The sequence below is a fragment of the Falco punctatus genome (genome assembly GCF_963210335.1).
Source record: "Falco punctatus genome assembly, chromosome: 1".
Lineage (NCBI taxonomy): Eukaryota > Metazoa > Chordata > Aves > Falconiformes > Falconidae > Falco > Falco punctatus.
Window position 1 is genome coordinate 61569311 of NC_137580.1, and position 24682 is coordinate 61593992.

Sequence of the window (24682 nt, forward strand, 5' to 3'; positions counted from 1 at the left end):
CTTACATATATTTTTTTAAAAAAAATTGTTATAAGTAGTAACAAAGTATATTTTACAAAGTATCTTATCTTCTGATGTCATTGCTATTTTCAAGTCTAACAGGTGTATTTTATCTTGAAAAGAGACAACTACAGTATTTCAGATTTGACTGAAAACAATCAAGTGTCTATATAAAGGGAATACCCTTCCCGTTATTCTTGTCACTATAAACCACATTTCAATTTTGCTTAAGCTATATAAGAGACTGCTGAAATATGACAACATTAGCTAGTAATTCCACTTTATTCAACACCAGTTTTGCTGCAGGGTCTCTACTCTTAAAATACTAATGATCAAGGAGGCATGACATTAAGGGGACTACGTTAAGATTTAGGCAAGGAAAAGCACTGATGCCCAATGTCTGCCTTTCAACAGTAGGTGGTGGTACAGGATTAGATACCTTGACTCAAAACATCCTGCATCAAGCAGCAAAAACAGGAACAGCACTAGCAAAGAAAGGCAGGTATGTCCGAGCTTTTTTTCCTGAGTTCAGATCAAGTCAGTAACAAAAAAAGCCGTACATATAACCTATACTAAACACACATTAGGATATTATATAGTACTGATCACTGAATTTCGATGACACATTACACGTGCTTTACATCAGACCTCTCTTTGGAAGTGCAATTTTAATATTTGTTTGGTATTACTATGGAGAACTATGTTTCTGTATATGGCTTTACTGTAGCCTTATACTAAATCTCCAAAACAAAATTATCACCCATATTTTAGAACTTTTTTGTAAGCTACTGCAATGGACACTTGAATATATCCAACTCACTACAGAGAATCCAACCTTTGTCGTGCTATTAGAACACCACAAACCACAAGCTCACACTTACTGAAAACACCTCTGGAACACAGCACTCCAGACAACATACCTGAAATAATTTGTTTTTACAAAAAAAATAAGTAATAATCTGTGACATCTGAACTTCATACAACAAATGTGACACCTTCATAAAACTTTTCACATTGTTTTCTAAAATTTTCATTAACAGATCAACATACCAGAAGAGTAATTAATCCAGACCAGTCAGAAATTCCTTTTCTAAATACCCTCTCCACAAAAATAGGTGCAAAACCAAACCCCAGCCCCCCCCCGAAAAAAAAACAAACAAACAAAGGGCCACTGTACAAAGTGCGTATTAAGTTTGTATGACTTAGTAAGTTAAAGCTTTAAATTTCAAAAGTCAGCCAGAGGAACAAATGCAGCTTATCAGCTGCATTTTATTGTTTAAAGATGAGGGTAGCATGCTTGATTGCTGTTGAGCTGGACTTGTTCATCCAGTTCAAAAGGTAAAAGAACCAAATCCTGTCTTCCTCACAGTGATCTTCACTCAAGAGGGGTCAAGGCAGGGATAAACCCTCACTCTTGTCATACAGCATGTTCCCTATATATGATTTCCAGCCTCCTCTGCAGACACTGGAATGCAGCAGTACTCTAAACCAGCTGTGGACTCAAACCCAATTCAGTGAGCACAGGAAGTTCTAGGATGTCCACTTCCAGAAGCACACCAAACAGATGATCTTTGCTCTTTTCTTAGTTCTACCGCTCAGTACTTTCCTATATAAGGCTTCTATTAAAGTGATTACTCAAGCACTCAAATACATGTTTCAAAAGCACAGCTCAAGTGAGAATTTAAGTCAGGACACAGGATCATTAAGCAACTACCCTTGGTGTTATTTCAACCAGCAACAATGGTTTTACAAAGTATTTTTGTAACTACCATTCCCCAAGAAGTCAACCAGAATTAAATACAAAGGTTTTGAAGACAGAAGCGGGAAGATACAGTATATAAACAAAAGTACTACAAACAAGCACAAAAGCAGGATAGCTAGTGAACAAGCAATAGCATCAACGTAACAGGCTTTCATCAGTTATTTAATCTAGTCACTGAAGTGGAATACTAGAAATATCACATTCCTATACAGTGAAGTAATGAGTTGGCAATTCTTTAGAAAAAAATGTCTCTATGCAACAACCACGTTACTTCAAGTATGTTAAAGCATCTCTTGTATCGGAAAGGAAATAAGCAAAGAACAAAGCTCATTTTTCAAGAAGCTCTGAAGTCAGATTTCATATCCTTACTCAAATAATCATCCTCTCACATGAATTCCTCATAGGCAGTTATTGTCAAGAATAAATTAAGGCTTCCTTTAAATAGTACTGAAGCCTAAAAAATTCAAATTGAGAGAATAACCATATGCTAGTAGTGGTGAACTTGGGACTTTGTTACCACCAGACAGATTGCAAAGTTGAGTATGCATTGGCCAATTCTGAGATTCAGTGTTCACCATTTCAAACCATCCTGACACATTTCACATCTAAAACTGAGCACAGAGCAACCAGCATTCATGGAGCTATACAACTGGTTGCAAGCCTTTCCTTCCCGAACAGAAACTTAGGGCAGACTAAAAGCAAAAGGAGTCTTTGGAAGGATGCTTTTTGTTGTTGCTGCTTTCGTTTAACCCTAAAGTTAGTGGTAATAGTTGGTCTGGCCTTTCAATTGCCCTATCTCTTGAATATGTTGAATTTGGAATTTTTGTCATGCTTTTCTGATTTTTCCTACAAGTTTAAAAATCTAGGGGGCTCTATTTTAGATGTGCTAACTTCTTATCCTTTTAAAAACATAATTTTAAGCATAATGGAAAAGCACAATCTAAAGCTACAGTACAAGGTGTTTATAAAGGAAGGGGAGTAAACCTGCAAGAAAACATGCTATTTTTTTTGGCATCTACTGAAAGGAGCAAGTAAATCATGGAAAGACAAACTGGACTTTGATATTGTCTCCAGCAGACTGACCTTAACATAGCTATAGGAGCGTGTACAGTTGCTATTTTGAGCACTGTAAAGCAGTAGCAACACTAACAGATTTCTGATGGCTGCGAGCTCCCCAAGTTGCCCACTTAACCGTTCAGCAGTATTAGTTATACCATATTATGCTATACATGTATCAGCGTTCCTTCAAGGAATAAAGAGTGGTCACAGCACATTCCGTAATTCTACTGAAGATGTACAGATAACCTCTTTCTAGTTATCTCTCCCTTTTAAAAGTCCCAAATTATTACCAAAATTAACAAAGAAAAGGCAGGACACAGTTATGTTATGTTGCTAGCAATGCCTCAATTGCTAAACGTAAACATGGACAAAGACATGGAATGATAAGTTACTGCTGGGTCTCAAAATATTTACATGAGAGAGATTTATTTGTTTAGAGGTAACAGCTAATCAGAGAACAGCTGACAAGGCAAGACTCAATTACCCGTCTGATGCAGACTTCCACAGTACTGTTCCCATTCACCTACGATCCTTAGGAAAGCACTCCTTTTTGACACAGGTATTGAGGAACCAGCAGCAAGCTAGGTGCAAAAATGTACCTGGGCTGCCAGCAGCCATGCAGGTAGGTATTCATGTGTTCCTCCTCTTGCAGCTCAATATTCTCAGACTAAAACTGGGAAAATGATCATCAGTGCTACAGAGCCTTATATTAGCAGTTAACAACAACCAAACCAAGTCTTTTAATTCTCTCAAACACTCCCACTGTCAGAAGAGCCACTGGGGTGTTTTCAGTTAGGGGGAGTGAGAGGGAGAGAACAACATTCATGCATGTTTACCGTTACATTTCACTTTTTCCCCTTCCTATGTGGCTCAGTTTTAAAACGTGGCAGACTGCCTCCCAGTTACAACCTTCCACACCCACAGGGACCCCTCCCTTCCCCATCTTCCCTCAGGCTCAGCTCCCTGCATGCAATCCCTTCAGCACCTAGAAGCAGCTCTTTTCCTTCCCAGCCTTAAGTCCAAACTCACGCCTGCTCTCTCGCATCCAGCGCTGCCTGTTGGATTTACTCAGTGTTAGGTTTTTCCTTTCATAGGCTGAACTAGAGCAGCCCCACGAGAGACCATGTCTGCAGAGTCATCCCCTACGGCCCCAGGCAGGGCCAGCCTCTGGACAGCAGGTAGTTTCATGCCAGCCGCACAGCGATGGCAAAGCTCGCCCGCTCCAGCTTTGCCAAGAGACTGTTGTAAGCTGTTTGCACCCTGACTTAAACCCCAACCACTAGCTTTCACACAGCTATTGGAAAGTGCTGTCGGTTCAGGAATAGTGGGCACAAGAAGTCAGATCAATGTACTACAAGGAAAGCTGAGGCTAAAGAAAACCACCAACCACATCCAATTGTACTCTTCATTATTGCCCAACACTTCACACTACACATCTTAGGCACTGAGAAATAGGGGGTTTTTTGTTAGTTTGCAGCTTTCAGACCCATGTTTATATATATATATAACTATAAATATTTTAAGTTTTCTGTTGCAGGAGTTTGTGCATTCCTTGCATGAAGAAGGAACCTCACTGCAGCAAAACAAATAAATTTTATTCAGCAACACAAACAATTTCTCTTCTCCTTTACCTCTACCCTGAGAGAATTCAGAACTAACCAGTACAGGTGAAGAATCATTTGAAGACAAACCAGCATGTCTTTACAAGTAAATGACTAGGTACCAAGAAATTCCCCTGCAGGGAAGCAGTGCACACCTCGCTCCTAAAGGAGAATATTATAAATGCATCCACATTTCTGACAGCATTGATATGTTGACTGTTAGTACCAGCCTCTACAAGTATGGTCACGCTTCTTGCTACAGGTATAACACATTAAAACCCTGATGGTGCTAGTCACGAATCACCTGTAAAAAGTCTGGGAACACAGGGGAAAGCTTTAATTCCTTAAGTGTGGTAACTGATGGCACCAGAAACAAAGCTGACAGGACAAAATGCTCCCTTCTGGAAGCTGGAAGTCGATAAAGCAGTGGAAACACCACACTTTGGAATAAAGGTCATTTATCTTCAGATGTTTCCAACCTTCTCCCCCCACCAAAAAAAAAAAAAAAACAAACAACCCCACACTCAGAGGACCACATCCAAGGATACCAAACCCAAGATAAATCAATCAACTTGCTTTGAAGGAATTTGTTGTAACAGATCCCATACTACCTCACAAACAAAGCCCCTTCCAATTTTACTCATTTCTCATGGTCAATTTGACTTCCAAAACTAACTAGCAAGTTTTTTACTAGCGTAGAGCCAAAACTAAAAGCAAAGTGACCAAGCTGAATGCAGGTGACATCTTTTTACGGCTCCTTTCTGGCTTAAACTGTGACCTGACCATTCTGTACCTGAATGACCAACACCCTGGGCAGAGGCTTAAAGCTCAATACTTTGCACAAGTATATACACTGCTCCAGGCAGCTTCTAGCAAACCATCCCTGTTGGGCATGACCAGGAAGCAAGGGCAAAGCTGAACGAACACATTACCAGGGAAGTCCAACTCAAGCAACCGGAGAAAGGACGACCTGGCAAGGCTCCCAAGCCTTCATAACTTACACTGCCTTCCGAACTCTCCCAAACCAATCAGCTGGACAAAAGTCCTTGCAGATACATTGGGTAAGTTTTCCCCCACCTTACACCCTAAATTAAAAGAGAACTGGTTATGTGATACACAGTCACTATGCAGTGGAGCTCTCTGGGTGAAGATGACCAAAGAGGGATGGTAGACAAGCTTTATGTCATACTACAGACCTTGCACTCCATGGGGCCCCACATATTGGCTTCCTTCTTCCTACCCCTCTGAAGGGGAATATGGGAGTTTTAAGTACACTTTTAACACAGGCTTTAATCACTATAATGAAACCCTACATATATATATTAAAGAAAGGGAAAAAGACACCAAGTAATCTGGACTCATAAGGACAAATAATGATCTAGGATAAGCTACCGTATGAGAAACCTGCTTTTAGGATCCATAAAACAAACTGACTGTTCTGCAAGCAAACATACATAATAGATACATAAAAAGACTGTTGAAACTAAACTTAAAGCTTTATTTGTAGACCCTGGTGCATTTCAGATTTGTTCACGAGAAAGTATATGGATGCCCTTACAAGTCAGTCTCCACTCCAGCATTTTGAGAAAAGTTCTGACTGCTTCAAGCCAGAGAACTTGGAAGTTATGTTTGCCTTTTAAAACATTTTGTTTCCTCTTGGCAGCATGTCATAAAGAGTCACATGGTAGATAGCAGGAATGATCTGAAAACTGATTTGCAGTAACAATGTTTAGTTTAGCTCCTGGTTCAGTGTTAGAACAGAGAGCCAAGGATTATGGGAATGCTTACTGGAACAAAATTGGTTTGGTTCTGTTTCACTAGTATTTTGAAAGGCTATACCGAAAAGTCCCAAATTACCAAGGGTATGTATGTTTCCAACTACATGATAACCCATTGAAACCATTTGGTTTCAATTTTACATCTGAACAGCCTGCCTTTGTGCAATAAGTAACAACACCACACAAAAATGAATAGTCTTAATCTGTCACAACCTGTTCTGGTTTTAACTGTAGAAGTTCCTCTGAATTATACATTTAAGTGTAAGATCAAGACAAAATTCAACAGAAGGAATTTAGCAATTATGAACTAACAAACAAATCAGTATTTCAAAGCATCAATAAAATCTGCTTTGGTATAATGCAATTTAAACATATTTCCTATAGCATATGTGAAATTATTTTTCCCATGCTTCGGTTAGTTGCAGAACACTGGAAAAGTCCTTCAGTATAATCAACTTTTCATAAGGAAAAGGTCTCACTTGTCCAAAACCTTCTTCAAGGAAACCCAAAATTCAGACTGTTGAGCTTCTCTACCCAAGCTTTCATTACTCTAGATAAATGATATGAAAATACTAGCAAGAGAAAGAGGACCACTGGATTAGACTCATGGAAAAGGTAAGTAAAGTACAGGGCCATAACTCTGCTAATTAGATATCACGGAATCAGAGACAAAATGGTACCCAAAATGTCAGAAATAACTGTCAAGACAGTGAAAGACATTTTGGTTACAAAAACGATTTACATGGCTTCCATTAATCTTGGGATGTTTCCAACATTAAGCAGAGGAATAGTATTTTTGATGCTTTCATATCCGCAAATAGTTTCAACTGCACATAAAGCTTGACACAGCTCTCACAGCTAAGACATCAAACAATGTGAAGTTTCATACAGTGGGAAATAATTTAAAGCAATGGTATAATTTTAAAGCACAAGTGTTATACCATATCAGAAGTCTTACAGGTAAAGCTCCTTTCCTTTACATGCTTACAGGTAGGTTGTAGTCAGCAAAAGGAGAAAAAAAGGCAGTGGTAGGCATTTACATTTTTAGATCTAAAGTAAATAATTTATATCCCTATTTTACACTGCTCAAACACAAATCAAATAATTTCTTGTGGCTCAAACTGTCACAGTGCTTCTGTCCAAACATAAGGGTGGTAACATGCAGTTGTTGGGACAGGCTGACAGTAGAAGAACTTGGAGTGATGTTCCATGGGACTACCAAAGCTTCTTGGATTCTCCAGTCCCCTTCCAACTCTCCCTTCAAGTGACAGAGATGACTCTTCCCAAACCATAAAACCCTAACTGTTAGCTGGCTATTACTCCTCCACAGTGGTTATGCATATCCAATTAGAAGGCCGTGTATGTTTGCTGGGAACAAAAACAATAGTTGCTTTCATTTTGAGACTAGTTCAAACTCCTGAACCAGGGCTCCAAAATTACATACGCCTTCCAGTAAAAACCAGGTAACTCAAATACCTTATTCTATGTCTTGAACTCTAATACATGTTTTCACTGATAGAAAACCAACACAGCAAAAGGCATACTGCCTGCCATCCAGCACTACAGAAATCTGTGCACGCCACCATGGAAAAATTAGCTGTAGAGAATCAAGATCTTTGCTCAAGAACATGACTGCAAGTCATTCTCTCTTATGGAGAAATGGAGACAAATAGTTACAGAAATAATTCTGAGGCCTCTAGCTTGCAACTGTGACCTAATTTCTAATTTGCTGCAGAAATGAGGCTTCACCGTTTCACAAACCACTTCAGTACATTTAATCAACCTGGGCTCACCTTTCAGAAAACAGATTTCTAATTCGGCAAAAACTCCCAAGTTTTAGCCAAGATACACCAATACTGGTGAACAGTGGTCAGCAACCATTTTGAAGTAAATAAAAAATTATTTCTAGCTTAACATGCTCTGCAAATAACCTCACAAAAATATAATGCTTGAGACAGGAGGTTTTCCTCTCCTTCTGCTGTCTCCTGTTCGAGAGAGAGCATCAGGGAATTTCCGTAGAAGACAGGCTTTCTATTGAGTTAGTGCATTACTACTGAAAACTTAAGGTTTACATTTACAAGTGGGAAAAAAAAAAAAAAAAAAAAAAAAATCAAAATCTCAACTCCTGCCAAGCTGCAAGGATCTTGTAATTGGTGTTTGATACAGGGCATTTTTTTCTTTTATTTCTTGGCTATAGAGCAGTTTCCCGCTTCTCACTTGAAATGACAGCGCATGATACAATCCACTGCTCACAAGCTCCTTATCCTGGGAATAACACATATACTAATACACTTCGGACAGATGGACTGCCTCCGTCCCTCAACATACCCATCTGAGAGATGACAGAGAGCTATATTATCACTTCTCTTGTTCAGAGTATTTGATGGACTCACTACTCAATTGTCTGCCTGCCCAACAGATCCAAGTACAGCCAGCAAGTGGTTACAAATTAGCTGCATTTATACTAGCACCTCAGAAAGCAACGGGGTCATTAGGATTTGGAGATTTTTAAGACTTGGCTTGACAAATGCCTGAACAACCTAGTCTTAATTCAGTGCTGACCCAGTTACAGGCAGTGGGGGCTGGACTAGGTGACCTTCAGAAGTTCTTTCCATCCTAGATTTAGCTAGTCTGCCTGTAGTCTGGACAGAGATCTTGCCAGCAAACAACTGTACAACTACTGAGTTACTGATCTGTGTTGTTGGAATTATATCAAGGCACAACTTTAATACCAAAGTGTTCAAATTACTTAACTGGAAGAAATAGTTACTCCCTACAGGAAGGCTTTAGCTACAACAGACAACTGAGTTTGGTTTACAGGCTGCCACATGGCCACTGTATGCACGTGCGCAGTTTTACTTCAAAAACCTTAAGAACAGATAGGGTTAGCAGCAGTAGATGGCGTTTTACTTGAAAGGTGTGGCTGTGTAATGCAGCATGGCTTTAGTAGCAATACCAAGCAACTCCTACCTTTCCCCATCCTTGCTTCTCCCAACCCTGTACTCCCATCTTCTGATTTGAATCAGTACTATGTTTACCAAAGAAGCAAGGAACCATGTTTAAGAATCCCCTTCCTTTAAGAATCCCTAAAATAATCCCTTTAAGAATCCCTAAAGAATCCCTTTAAGGGACAGGGAGGTTAACCCAATGCAGTTTAACGCATCAAATCCTACTCTGCAGCACCAAGGCTTTGCATAAGCAAAACGAAGGGTACAATGTGCTACAACAGCGGGTATTGGCAGGGGGGATGGGGAGGGGGCATGGAGAAGAAAATTATTTTCATGTGCAGCGTTAATGTTCCAGTTTTCTCAAATTATAGCACAAGTTTGAAGTGCTGAGGTTCTGCTTCAAGCTTTTACCCTAAGCAGCCTTCTTCCAACAGGAAAAATGTGGAAGGTGTTCTACTGACCGCTGTAATTTCACCATACAGTGGATTAAGGAGAGACAAGATTAGCTAAAGAAACTTGAGAAGTAAAGGATTTTCAACAGCAAACGACTTCTGCTTCTTCCAAAATTACATTTGATTTATTTTTTATTCTTTTATGAAGGAAAGAAGTTAGTCATATAACCCAGCCATGCTTACCTTTATTTCTAGTGATGGTGTCATAAATCTACTCCGGACTAATAAGGGACAAATCTGTATCTATTTCCATCTCAAGTCTTCTAAGACCATAATTATAGACAGGAAAGCTCTAAATTGCTACTTAGAGAGGTGACTACTCTTCCAAGAAATAGGTGGCTTACAGGTAGGTACCTAGTTCACTGAGCAAGTCCCTCACATTGGCAAGACTCAAGTCAGAGAACAGCCTACATCCACTTTCTCTGAGGGACTCATCCCATAAAGGACTAGATACAGATTTTATCATGCTTCACCACCTGTATATAATTAAGAGAAGTATTTTCAACTGTCTCATAATCATAGATTGAGCGGATTAGAAAAAAAAAAAAGAACAGGTTTTACTGGGTGAAGTTGGGTGTGCGCACTTTGCACATTAGAGTGTATTGTAGTGTAGTCATTTATAGCCAGGCTATCTTTGCAATTAGCTTTGTTGCCACACTTGGTTAAAAAAACACGCATAACATACAAATGTATTTCTGAATCTCTTCAATACGACTACAGAATGTAGTTTCTACTCACCAGATTTGAACAGCAGCCTACAGACTAGATGTGAGATTCCCCCCCCCCGCCCTTGGTATTAATCAGTCTAAGCTTAATTAGCAGCTCAAGCAGTAGCCTCTCCTTCAATTTTGTTCTCCCCTTTCTATTAACTATAGAGCTATACTAACATATCTTGTTCAACCTAATTTTATGCCCTGAAATAAGGACTCATTCCCATAAGGACAGCATACAGTTGCTTATTGTAAACTATTGCTTTGCACCTGAGCTCAGTCTACATTTTCTCCTCTTCACTTTTACATCTTTCAAGTAATTTCACAAAGTGCTGTTACATAACCAAAACTATAAATAATAATATTTAAATATTGTTTCTTCTAATAGCACCACACCCTCCTAAACACATTCCTTACAAGGTAAGATTTACAGTGATAAGGTGTAACCTGCCTCCCCCCCCCCCCCCAGCAATTTGCTATTTGGATAAAATCATATTCAGCATGAAAAATTCAGCTCTGTATCACTCTAAAAGTTCTGTCATAAAGTACATTAAATGATATCCAAACTTTAAGAAACTGTTTAAGTGGTAGTACTCCAGTGAAAAATTCTCTTACCAGAGCTTGATGACAGAACAGCTCCTTTGGGAGAAGGTGCTTTAATTGTGCCCATAGTTTTATTTTCACATCCTCTCTTCAAGGGCAACACAGACTGCATCATTTTAACCCTGGGAGTAGATACACTTCGTAGTGTGACTGGGTCTTTCTTCAGCATGTTATTCCCTTGTGTTGTCCTGTCTTTCACCAAAGGCATCTGTTTTTAAACAAAACCAAACCAAAACAAAAAAATCATACAAATACACAACACTACCAACAACAAAAACACCCACGCACCACCACTGTGAGCAGCTGAAGATCCCCCTTTCCAGCATCTGTAATGAAATACTAACCACAGAAGCAGGGGACACTTTTAGCTGTTCACTGTCACATTGTCCACATCTGCAGTTCAGTACCTCAAGAATCATCTCAGAAATGGCCTTCAGTAACACAAAACTATTAGTTTGCAGCTAATCACTGGTAATGACAAACACACTCAAGAAGTTACAGAAGTCATTTTCTATCAGAATTTCTTCCTCTTCCTCCCCAAACTCTAATTAAGCCATTCAATTATATGCCTGCACCTAATCTTAAAATCAACTATTTATCAAGCAAGTACACAAGTTAACACACTGGTAAGTTACTACCTGGAACGTCACAGCCCTTACAATAAGTTTTCTGGTCTAGGTCTTACATTACCACACAGGAACAGCTTAAAAACTTTCACATTCACATGCCATAGGTGAAACATAAATTCAGGAGTGGACCCAGGACAAGGTTAAAATAACTGGCTTATATGTAGCACTCATCTTCCTTTCAAGCAGATTTCTTTCTCTGGTTCATACAGGCACTAATTCATGCTGTACAATTAAGCCTATAAAAGTAAACTTGAAAGAATATACAGTTCTTCATATGCTTTTCTGTGACTCAAGCTGATATGCAGCCATTTGGTCATATGAATATACTTTCCACTTTTTACTCCAGCCCTTATCTTCATTTTCAGAAGTTAATCTGTACTTTTCAGAAGGCCACTTATTAAGTTTAGTCCAGTTGACTGTCTACTGCACATTTTATATCATTCGCTCTGTCAATTTTCCAGTTACCAGCAGGACAAATACTACAGAGGTTTCCATCTTGGCAATGGCATGAAATTAAAAGAATTCTCTCCAACCCTCAGCACCAAAAGGAAGGAGTGTAGCAGAACCCAAGCTCTGAAATACTTTACAATTGAAATAGACCATTCTTGCTTTCATGGTCATTTAGGTTTTCAAGTTAAATTATTAATCGTAATAAATAACATTTATTAATTTCTTCTGTCATGTTTCAAAAATAGATAGCTGCTTCTGTTTTACCTGAAGTAGCTTCCTCCCTATACTGAGCTTTACTGGAGTTTTTCTGGCAATCAGTAAAGCCTGACAAAAATCCAAACAATGTCAGTTTTACCAGTAAAAGCTGCTGCTCCATTTCACCAGTTTAACGTAAGCTGTGGCACCCACAAGTGAACAACAGGAAGGATTCCATATAGCGTCAAGACTCCAACTCTGTGTCCCTACCATGCCTCCCGAGATCTTGGTCAACCCAACCCTGAAGCTCTCTTTCCTGGCATTCCTTTCTTTAAACCTTCTTTCAGAGTATTTGGAAGCAGCACATTTCTCCTGACATGCAGCTGACTCATCCAAAAATACTTCCCAACGAACCAGAGCACGCATACCTCCCGGCCCGGAAGTCTGCACCTTCCAGCTGGCTGACTGCCCAAAACCAGGTATATGCCCTCTGCATGAGAACTATTTCCTGGCTACTCTTAACTATTCTAATGAGTCCCAGTTCTCCTTCAAATAAACTCCCAAATTATTCAAAGCGGACAGTTAAATGAAGATGTTAAAAATAAAATGCTCGACCAACTTGGTAATCTTTGGGTTTTGTGTGACTCTAATATTATTGTTAATGTGTGCACAACATTTCTGTTTCAAAAGTGTAATTTCATTCTGAAGCATGTTTTGAAAGAAAAGAAAATACCAAAAACAGCAATTTATCTCTAATGTCTATTTAAAGTTACAGCACCACTAGAATTACCTTGATAAAAGCACATATTAAATGCTATATTTAGAAAAACCTCACCAAGTTATGCTATGCAGTTTTACCAGTTTGACTAAATTAAGACTTGTTAAGATTCCTAATAAAAGCAAACAACTGTAAATTTATATACCATGGAGTAAGATGAAGGTTCAAGACCAGAAATCACACTTGAGGCCAAGCGTGACCAGTTTGTAAAACGGTATTCCTTCATTGCCTTTATTAGGCAGAGATTACACCCCCGAAATCAACACTACGTACATTTGTAGACCCAAACCCATTCCACAACTTCCGTTCAGGACTATGCAGTGAATGAACTGTGCAGTACATAATTCTCTTTCTCCAAATGTATCAAACATATAATTTTGTACGTTTAAAAAAAAAAATAGCTTACCAAAGAAACCGAGTGCAAGTCACACATTTCATTTGCTGCAACTTTTAACAAGCCTGCTTCCATAGGAATTTCCATGTTGCTGCTTTGCTCTTTTTCATCTCCGGTCTGGTAGATGTTTTGAGCACAGGGCTGCATTACAGAGGTGGAACTTTCCATTTTATCATTTAGCATCTCTTTCGAGTTCTCTCCACAAGTCGGAGGCACAGCAGAAACGGAGGAGCACACCGAATGGGAGGAGCTTGCTTTGCCAATGTCTTCCGGATTCTGCTTTAACACAGGTGTCTTTGAAGCCTTGTGGGAAGCATTTCTGGGATGTGTTGTGGGATGTACGTCTGGGCTAGTGAAGAGTCGTTTGTTAAGATGTAGCTTATGGGGCTTATTCACAGGCAATTCCGCTTTAATATCTTTAGCTAGATCTGTTTTCTTTTTCAGCACTTTTATGGAGGGGGACAACTGCCGTGGGGAAGCAGCCAGTGAAGATGAGACGACAGCTGATAGCTGGGGCGACTGGGGAGACCGCTTTAACGCTGCACCGTCTCTTGACTGTAGCACAGGTCTGGACATAACCTTTGGCTTAACATTTTTGAAATTAGGTTTGGGAAAACTAACAACCTCCGATTTCTTCGCTCTGGTTATTGTTAACGCAATAGGAGACCTACCCACTGGTCTTCCTGCATTTTGACCTGAACTAGCTTTAAGCAAAGGCCTTCTGTTCGGCCCTCCTACAAATGCCTTGCTCTGTCTTAGTTTAGGAGACTTCTCTCCAAGCTCTGCCAGAGCTGAAACAGAAAAAACTGTATTCTTTGATTGTTCTTTAGGGGTTGAAGTACATAGAGCAGAATCACTTTCATCAGCCACAGGACTGAAGACCACAAAAGTTGCTTCGCATTTCAGGTCAGGCATAGCAGCCCTCTTTAATTTTGGTTCACTGCAAGATATGAAAGTGGTGTCATGCATATCCTGAAGAGCAGCATTTCCAGGGATAGTTTGTTCTTTGGTTAAGGGTTCATTGGTTTTATTTGATACTTGTTCTCCATCCATTTTATCTTCTGGGAGAAGATGCACATTATTTACAGAACTATTAATGCATGTTTCTGCACTGGAATTCACAGTTTCAGCATGGTCAGGGGTACCCTGCAAGGATTTCACTTGGTCATCTTCATTAATATTAATGCATGGTGATAATGTATCTTGTACATACGGATCTATAAATCCAGCAGCTAGTTTTAAAGACTGTGCTTCTGTTTCCTGTGATTCTTCATCAGTCTTGTTAGTGTTTTTTAGATAGTGTTCGACACCTGCAGAAGCAGGACGATGTACTGCAAGTTCCGAATAGGCATCTGGGCTTTCTGAAGCCATTACTGTAGAGGAGAAATTAGGTGTTCTTTCTGAGCTGGTTCTATCAAATTTCTCTCTCATACATACTTCACAAGAGATTAGTGTTTCCCTCAGATGCATGTCATCATTTTGATCAGTTCCCAGAGTCTCACCTATAACATTAGTAACATCCAATGTGCTCAGGTGGCAGCATGCCCTGTCATTTATCACGGATGGCATGTTCTGCTCTGAAGCAGGAAGAGGTAATACACACTCAGAGTCAGTCTGACTGTAAGGCACCGATTGTTTGATACTCTGATTTTGTGGTTTTGCCATAGCAACATTACCTTTCAGTAAGTTTGTTGTTTCTTTCAAGTCACAGTTCAAAGGATATACACAAGTCTGTTCGTTCATGGAAGACTTGCATGCAGCATCTGCACCTCCCAACAGACTTTCGGTGCAGCTGTATTTACCAGGGGTCTTCTGCAGATGAAGTGCTTCAGTACAATGCTGTTTTAAACTAATACTTCCAAAGTCACTTTTACTTTTGAGAACAGTATCATCTCCATGCTCAGTCACTACGTTTTGGGCAGTTGAATTACTGTGTATCTCTGTGGCACAATTCTTTGAGGAAGGTGTAGCTCTGTCACATGTGTAGTTATTTCCATTTTCATCCCTTATAAGCAAGGAAGACTTCAAGCCATTCTTTGCTTTGTCATTTGACTTTTCAACATTCATTTTGAAGGCTAAGTTTTAAACTGTTTTCATTTTATGTTTGTTTAAAATCCCAGAGAATGCAGATTCTTCTGAACTTTGCAGGAAAAACAAAAAACAAAAAAAAAAAACACACACCAAAAATAGGAAAACCCAGCTTTTCCCTGGAACGTGTCAACTGTCCTGAAAGATATTTAAAAGAAGTAGTTCTTTGTTTTCATGTTTCTCAAGAGGATTCAAAAGTTCTGGAATTAAAAAGAAATTAAAAACAATTAGCCAAAACAGGACTTTAAACTAGTAAGCATTCTTAAGCTAATAGTCTTTGAACCAAGTGCAGCCATTTTGACCAACTTCTTTAAGCAAATTAAGCTTTTACAACAATGCCATCCATACATGCTCACCTTCACAGGCCACTTCTGCTCCCCTGACTGCCAAGCAACTCTTGAACCCTTTGGTCAGTTGTAATCAAGTGTGACTCTAGGGCTGCATTCTCAGATACTTGGCTTCCACACAAGCAAAGGAACAACCCAAAAGATTCAGCTCCTCAACAGGAAAAAGGTATCTGAGGGACCACACAACAGAATGAACTACCTTTCTTCCCTCTTCCAATAGCAGGTACCAAACAGAAGAGTATATTCCCTCACACAGCGTGTAGTCAAGCTATGAAGCTTTCCACTGCATGAGGCCTGGAAGCCAAAACCTTACACAGGCTCAAATACAAGCGTGCAAGAGCCACATAAGAAAAATCTGTCCAAAACTGAATACCAAACTGACTCAAGCAGCTCTCAGTCACAAGCTGCAAGCAGCTAGGAGAACTCTAGGGAAGAATCTTCACTCAGCATTTAGCCCTGGTTACTGCTGGAGATGGGACACAGCATTAGGTGGTCTTCAGTCTGACCATGCCTGGTCACACGTACGTTCTTACGTACAAGTTTGCACAAAGACAGGAAATTAAGGGACATCCAAATTGTAAAAATTATGAAATGCTGCTGTATAAGCTCAGGTCTAGCTAATGTAGCAACATTGGAGCAACATGAAGAATCCCAGTGAAAAAAATTTTCATTGCTCATCCCTTGATGCACACAGCAAAGAGAGGTAACAGAGTTTTTCTCTGCACTGAAGGCCTTTTCCCTGACTTCCGAGGAAAGCAACTCACAGCAGAAGAAGCTCAAGATCCTCAAAGAGTTGTCTGTGCTGAAATAAAGAGAAGGCAAGGAGGTTCATAACCAGCTCTGTAGTTACACCAGTACACTACCCCAATGCTGCTGGGGTAGCCAACAAGTAGATGCCCATAGGACCCTTTCAGAGCCACTGGAGTGCAACTCCCTACATAGCAACAGCCTCCACCTTCCACAAAGAAGGCACAACATTAGCCAAGTGGCAAAAGAATTCCCATGTCCCCTCCAGCAAAGCCAAGCCACATATCCTCACTGAAACCCCTACAGAAGCCGAAGGGAGGCACACACACAACATGACACCCAAAAACCTAATGAGCAGCCCTAACAACATATAAGGACAAGTTCCTAAGCACTAAGATCACACCCAAGCACCAAAACCACAAGGACATGAATGAGAGAGAAGATCCAAACTGTCCAAAGCAGCTGGATGACTTACATAGGGCAATTCCATATGAAAGGCTGCTAGTACCAGAAATGAGACCAGAGGTAGGAAGAACTTTAGATTTGTAAGATATGGTTGCACTGGGGTGGGGGATCTGGCAGGAAGAAGACTTTATTGCTCTGAAAGTGACGCTAAGTGGGAAGGACAGAGTTCATTGGATGCAACGAGGGAATCTGACTGAAGATGTGTTCATTGACAAAGGTCAGCTTCCCAGCTGAGGAACAAGGAAACTGGACAGGTTTTGAACACCATCACATGTGTGGAGCAACAGATTCCACTCTCCAATCAAAGAGCAGGAAGGAGGAGGCCACTTGCCATCAAAAACGATAAGTAAACAGGTCACTGGTGTTTAACTAAAATTGCAGGGCACCAGAGTGTGGTGCTCTCAAATAAGGGTACTGATATAGTGACATATTTGAAATTTCGTGGGAAGAAAGCAGCAGGACATGAACATCAAGATTAAGTACACAGGATGGACAGAATAATGCACACTAATATAAGAATTATATTGAAGTCTGAAATGATTTGAGTGTTAGTTAGCCACAATGAGCACAGACTAAAAATCCAGAGCTAACAGAAAAACAGAGTATTTGATCTGCAGTATCAACCTTCCCAACTAGGGTGACAACACTGGCTGCAATACACTGAAACAGGTCAAGGAGGCTACAAGATCAGAAAACACAGTGATAACAATAATGGGAGATTTCTGCTATATTGATGTTGATTAGGCACACTGAGTAATAATTTCCCGATCATATTTTTGTACAGGAATCAATGACTGCTTTGGGAAACAAGTTTGCCTTGACAAGAGAAGCAATTCCTGATTTTTTCTCTAACAAATAAATTTAAATCCTCACAGAGACCATATAAACCATTTTGAAAACCACAGCAGGGGAAAGAAAACAAACTCTTATCAACAAATAGTTTGGAAAGTGTAAAATAAAACCAGCACGTTAAGTAGTGAAAGGTAAGTTACTAAAAGCAAGAACACATCATTCAAAAAAACCTGATATCTTTCATTAAACCTTATCTTCTTCAGCTGGAAACACAGCTTGAATAACTATATTCAAAATAAATCCTTTCTCATACCAATGAAAAGCATAAAGCTTTCCAGACAGGCTGTAGGGCCTGTAAACAGTTTTGAGTACAAAAGCAGCACTCAAATTAAGATTGTTCTAGAACTGCAGGAATTTTTCTGTGCTCACTATGAATGACCAAACCCAGAGTGGTTTCTGGCCTGCAACCTTGTCTTTACATGGGATTTCAAACATCTGTCTCAGAATGAGGGTAAAAAGACCATGGGACAAGGAAACAACAAGCTACCAAGGTCAGACAGCACCCACCTCTGCCCCTGCTTCCTCCTCCAAGATAACATGGCTTGACTAACTTAAAATCTCCTGGTTCCTTCAGGCTGGTCTAGATCCTTTGCCTACCCGCTATTATTTAATCCCTATAGAAGCACAAACAATTTCAGTACCTCATTTTCATCTTCCATTAGGAAACCTAAGGCAAATTCAAGACTTCTTCCAAAACAGTTTTCCCTGAAGGCAGGGCAAGAACCTGTCCTGAATAATTTTCCATTGATTTAAGTCAATCACGGAATCAGCTGCTGAAAAGTATTTGCAGACTTTGCTTTCACTGCTGTTTTGACACATTAAAACTAGTTTCTGCTTGTCCGGAGACTAGCCCATAGCACAGCCTGCTCACTTAGTCATGCAACAAAAAGTTAAGATTCCATTTTGATTCAGCAGTAGCTCAGATCCAACCAAGTCTCACCTTTTTCAAGAGCTTTCTCACTACAGAAAACAGGGAATATGCCAAGACATAGGAAGACTGAGATCCCAAGAATTTAAAGAATGACATGGTAGCTTACAGTATGTGCAGCTAATAATGCCAAAATTTGAAACAAAATAAACCTTGATCCAATCGATGATGAAGACTCAAGAAAACTAAAAGTTTTGAGACTGAGGAATAAGGAAGTGCATCAAAGTTACATATACCAATGTGTACATATACATATATAAGTCTGCTCACTCTGTGCCCTGGACTTTCACATAACCAGAGAATATACAGTAATAAGCCACTGATTCAATTTTTTTAAAGCAAATTTTCACTTAAGTAATCAATACTTTCATAAGTAACTAGACCAGCTACATCCTCATATCCGCATTTACAGTCCTAAGTGTCCTGCATAAGAAGTGAGGTATTCCTAAGGATTAACCGTAGCATATAAAAATCTGTAACCTGGATGAAAATCAGTCCTCAAAAAATGATATTCTGTAACTCCACAGATACCAGTATGTACATCAGGCTTATGAGAACGCTTCCAGGTGATGAGAAACTTTTTAGATTTGAGATCTGCCATAGGAGATTGAATGAAAAATTATCCTCAGCCAGCATCCTCTCCATAGCAGTGGTTAGCAGCAGATGCACAGACACAACAGGTGCCCTCCAGAGAATATTCCTTTCCAAGGAGACACTGTTTCTGGCAGCTGATGACTTGGAGAATTCTCTAAACTAAATACTAATAAACACTGTGTTTGTCTTACATCAACAACCATTATGCATGCCTGGCCTCCACAACACCCTAGAGCACAGTGCAAAAGAGTTCAGCTGTTTTGTGCCTTCAATAAAGCTCAACTTGCCAAATCTCCATTGTAGATTTCAAGTACTTACACACTGCAAAGAAGTCTTAATCAGAGCTCTGAGCTTTCCACTTCCTCAACAGATACGAGATCTTGGGTAACAGAAGCATTGCTTTGGGGAAGGAAAAAAAAAAAAAAAAAACAACAACAGGAAAGGAGCTTGGCAAGCAGATTCTCCTCACAGAAAAGATCAGCTGCCAGCAGCCCCAGATCCAGGAGAAATACACAACAACATGCAGAACTGGGCTCCGAGCAAGAACTTGTCACTTCTACTAACCTGTGGTGGGACTGGTTCAGTGCTGGGTAACCAGGAACCAAAACCATATCAATTACAATAGATAATTCAAACTACAAGTTTACAAATTACTACAGGAACGCAAGTCACTTTGTGTCACAACACAGACAGTAATAATTTACACTCTTCCTGGTACTCCATCTGGAACTAGGTTCTTTCACCCACACCATCACATGGTGTTTACTCAAACCCATCAGCTATGTTTGTGCAGCCTGTACAAAGGGGGTGGGTAATAAATCTGAACGGAGAGGGCATGCCCAGACATGAAGAAAGGCAGTGTGGAAATGCTCTAATTAACTGAACGTGCTTTGATACCAAGCAAAATGCACCATCACCATCTGCACTTCAGCAGAAAACCATATTAAACTGTCACAATTACCACAGTCATTGAAGTCAGAAACAATTTAAGGCATTTCATACGTTAACACACTACTCTATAACCAGTTCACCTGATCAAGTTCTGGAACACCACACAATCACCTAAGTCTGACCTTTTCAGCACATACACCTGAAGGCAGAGATGGCAGCACCCAGGAGGTTATTTGCAGTGATCAGGCATCCCTGCCAGCATGCTCTGTCTCATGTTGCTCACACATGTTCCATCAGAAAGCACTGGGAAAACACGCAATTTCAGATGAAACAATTTGCACAGAATTGCAATTTCAGAGTTCCCTGTGCAGCCTCAGTAATGTCACATCCTGGTGCGAACTAGCCTGTTACCAAGCTAATTCAAACAATTAGAAGAGAGCATGAGTTAAGCTCCTAAAACAACCTCACCCAAACATTTACAACTTTACAAGTACAACGTACTCTTAGGAGTGAATTACATGAAGTGCTCACATGGTGATGGCAGTGCTTGCTTAAGAACACACAGTATCATCAGTGCTGGCACTGTGAAGGTGCTGTGTTTACAACAAAAAAAAACCAATGGGGTAGCTAAGTGACATCCGTATGCTTTATTCAAAGCCATTTTAAAAATCAAAATCAATGTGAGACACTTGCTACGAGCAGCAGAAATAACATGCAAGTTTTGTTTGCAAGCAATCATGTTAGCACATTTGACTGAAGGAGTAGTATCACTTTCATAGGCATAAACCACCAGGTTTTGTCTCCTACTTGGCTAATTGCCAGTCTGCTTCAAGAGAGAAGCACCAGCATTAACATACAAGTAATAACAACCAAGGAGCATGAATTTTAAGCAGTTAAATCTTGGCACCAAGGTGTGGAAGAAGTAAAAGTGGAAAAGCAATTGAGCATACAGCTGCAGAAATCAGACATCCTGAATTTGTGAAAGAGGTGCTGACTTCCCACAAGGTGTTCAAACCATGACACAGTACCATCAGACTACTGCAAAACATATGACTGCTGATGCTGACTGGTACATCTGCCCTGCAGCTTACTCCTACTAATGGCTTAATGGTTGCCTAACAGAGACTGCAATGCTAGTGCTTCCCCCAAACACACGGCCTCCAGTGATTCAGTCTTCAGAGCACTGGTTCAACGGAAAGCTTCAAGCCATTGCTTTCCTAAGATGAAGAGTTCTTACCTATGTAATCGTTCATAAACTCTGGCATTCTTATTGACCCGTCTTTAAGGTTGTCAGGCTGCCATCTCCATCTTTGAGTTCAGACTATTATTTGTATGCACATACACACTCAGACATCCCAATGGATTTATACAATGTCTTGATAACAAAAATCTTCTTCCCTTAATAAATTGCCAACTTCTGATTTCTATTGTAAGGTAAGTTTTGGGAGAACTCTGTATTCAGAAGTGGAAGACCAGTACAGTGACTTTTCTTAAAAGTAAATTAAGTCCATCTTTTAGATAACCAAGATACTTGAAAACAGCGTCTAGAAATAGCATCTAGTATTTTGGGGATGTGAAGGTGCAACCTCCTAGACCAGGAAGATTCTGCAAACGTACATGCCTTTCCTCCATTCTGTTTTACAGCAAGTGACACGAAACTCATGGAAGTAAAAGAGATAAGCATTCACAAGCCAGTGACAAATGCTAGCTATTAAGACAGCATAAATAAGCAAATGTACTTTATTATTTGAGATTAAGCGCATGATCAAACAAAACCAAAACTACCTATTTGAATGTGCAGGTGAGAACACCAACAAGCCTCTTGTTTGGATATTCCAGCACTCTCTTACAACTTAATCAGGCTCTCATTCGTGGCTCCACTAAGACAGCATTCATTGCTCAAAGCAGCACAGACTGCTCGTGGAGTTTTCAAAGTATGGTGCAGTATGCAATTGCACTCACAATCAGTTACATACTTAGTTAGCATTCGTTTATACACTACCATCATAAACAAAGGCTGTGCATGGTTTGCTGTAAGATCAATACTCAGTCTGTTATTTTTAGGCATCTGTCCTCGTTAAATTTGTCATCAACTTTTCAGGAAGATGCTTTTGGGGTTTTCTTTGCTATTTTATCACAACTAAATTGTTTAGCAGAAGCATATATTCTTGTACAAGGAAGGATAAACTTTCAGGTCAAAATGAAAGTAAGGATCCGGAACTTGACCAAAAAAACTAAAAGCATGTTTATTGTGGCAGTTCCTTGGAATATCAGGGTTCAAGCCCTTCTGTTTGAAAGACTTGATTGAACAGCTAACAACAAGACTGAGACTGTCAGCACCCTATGTCCTAATCAGTGTTCAAGTTCTTTGACTAGATAGGGGTTAAAAATATTGCTCACCTTCTCTGTTTCCTGGAATTCAGCTAAAGTGATTGCTACCACTGAAAGGGTACATTTTCATACATTTTGGTATCTTCAAGTTACGAAACAGCGAGCCGGGATTATTTGCAGGAATTTTCCCCTCTAAGACTGAAATCTTATCAGTGTAGGAAGAAAGGTGGTAATAATTATGAAGAACAAAAACGCTTTGTGAACTCATGCCAGGTCTGCCCAGCCATCGCATACAGCAAGTAAGTGAAACTCTAAAGTTGAACAAGTATGGTTTTTGCTCTTCAAGAACGCCCTGAAGTTCCAAGATAGTCTTCAAATATCTAGCAGTTTTCCTTAAGTCTTTCATCATACATTCTCTATTGACATTTCCCATTCTTTACGGAAATTTCAGCCAACCGCACCCTTGCTGCCCATCTTCCTTTGAACAAACTTCAAACATTCAAAGCAGAAGTTGGGTTGACCTGTTTTGCACTAACTGGTCAGTCCTCTCTCTCAGCAACCCTTCTATACTCTCCATTACATGTTTCTACCTTTTTGCAGAGCTGTCAATGCTCTTAAATTGCCTCATATTCCTCACTTGCTTCTCATCCTAGCTAAAGTCAAATCTAGTACAGAAGGAATTACACAGGGAAGCAGTGCAGAATAGCCATAACACCTTGCATTCAAGACAAATGGAGGGGGATATTATTGCTATTGGTGTTGGGGGTGGGGGTGTTCTGTTTTGGTTTTTTTGTTTGTTTGTTTCTTTGGATGGGTTTTTTTTGGATTTTTTTTTTTTAAAATACACCCTCTGAGTAGTCTACAGACATTTAATTAAGTGAAGACCTTTTGTCTGCTGCTAATCTCCTCTTGACTGACAAGTACGAGACTTTCACAAAACAGCAAGCACAAAAATGGCAGAAACACTCTGCAGAAGCAGCACCATGCTGCAAAGGTAGTGGCTGTAACGCCAGTCATAACCTTGGAAAAAAAAACAGTTCTTGCTGCCTAACAATGAGCCACAACTTAGTCATTCATTCAGCAAGTCAGAGCAGAGATGGTTTAAATCATTACCACTGAAATAACACCTGCATTAAATATTTGCCTTTACAATGAAGTTTTAATGCCAAGCAAATACACCACATTGTGCTAGGTGGCATACACCGAAACTACTTAACATAGTACTTACTTCAAGCTGACTTGAAGCTTTTCACATTCCTGAGCTATTTTATGAGGCATCTGTGTCCCCAGCTCTAGTGTGAGGGCTACACAACCTGTAGCTAACATTATCAGTATCCTGGCTAGTACAGTGACTTGTCAATGGAATCAGATAGTTAAGGTCATAGGAAGACTCATCTGCTCCTGTGCATTGTGTGTCCTTTCAGATCTTCACCTAAAACTGAGAAGTTGTTCGGCAACTGGCTATATTTAACACCAACATATGATATGAACTAGTTTACAGAACATTTGAAATATTCTCAACGTAACCTGTAGTGAAGCAATATACAGTAAGTACAACAGTATTGCTTCGCTCTGGTGGATTATTCTGTGTAACAAATCTGTAACCTGCTTAAATTGTCTGAAAAAGCAGATCAACACTCTCTAATGACTGAAAATGCCGCATCTTTGCCGTGATATCCTTTTGCAGTACAAACTGAAGAACTAATCAAGATGATCAGGATTTCTCATGTTAACCAGGTCAGAAGTTTAATCAGCTCACAGTTTTTGCAGACTCAAAGATGCTTGCTATGCAGAAGTGGTCATTCATTCAGAAAAGACTAAAGCCAGCCAAGAACAATTTCCACTTACTCTACAAGAGATTTATACCACTGACTTGGTACTGCACTTTTGCACTGCAACAGCATTACAGCAGAATTTAATTCTGAAGATGCTGTATTTGCCAATTAAAAGAACAGCTGTTACTACACTTAAAAAAAAAAAAGTTCAAGGCTACTAATTATATATAGTGAACAAAATCTAAAAAAACTGTAATAAACTGGGGATAGGAAATAATATTTTGGTAGCCAAACATACAGCTCCA

The 24682-nt window shown here is 39.7% G+C and overlaps 1 protein-coding gene across 3 annotated transcripts in view; it reads right to left on the bottom strand.

Moving 5' to 3' along the window:
- MTUS1 (microtubule associated scaffold protein 1) overlaps positions 1-24682 on the bottom strand; it is a 128144-nt gene that overhangs the window by 72428 nt on the left and 31034 nt on the right. For all 3 annotated transcript variants that reach the window (XM_080389324.1, XM_080389323.1, XM_080389325.1), the window contains 2 exons: positions 13372-15647; positions 10926-11121 (listed from right to left, as the gene is read on the bottom strand). In XM_080389324.1, the coding sequence (XP_080245450.1) occupies positions 10926-11121; positions 13372-15426 (2251 nt within the window). In that variant the 5' untranslated portion in view covers positions 15427-15647. The remainder of the gene's footprint in view (positions 1-10925; positions 11122-13371; positions 15648-24682) is intronic.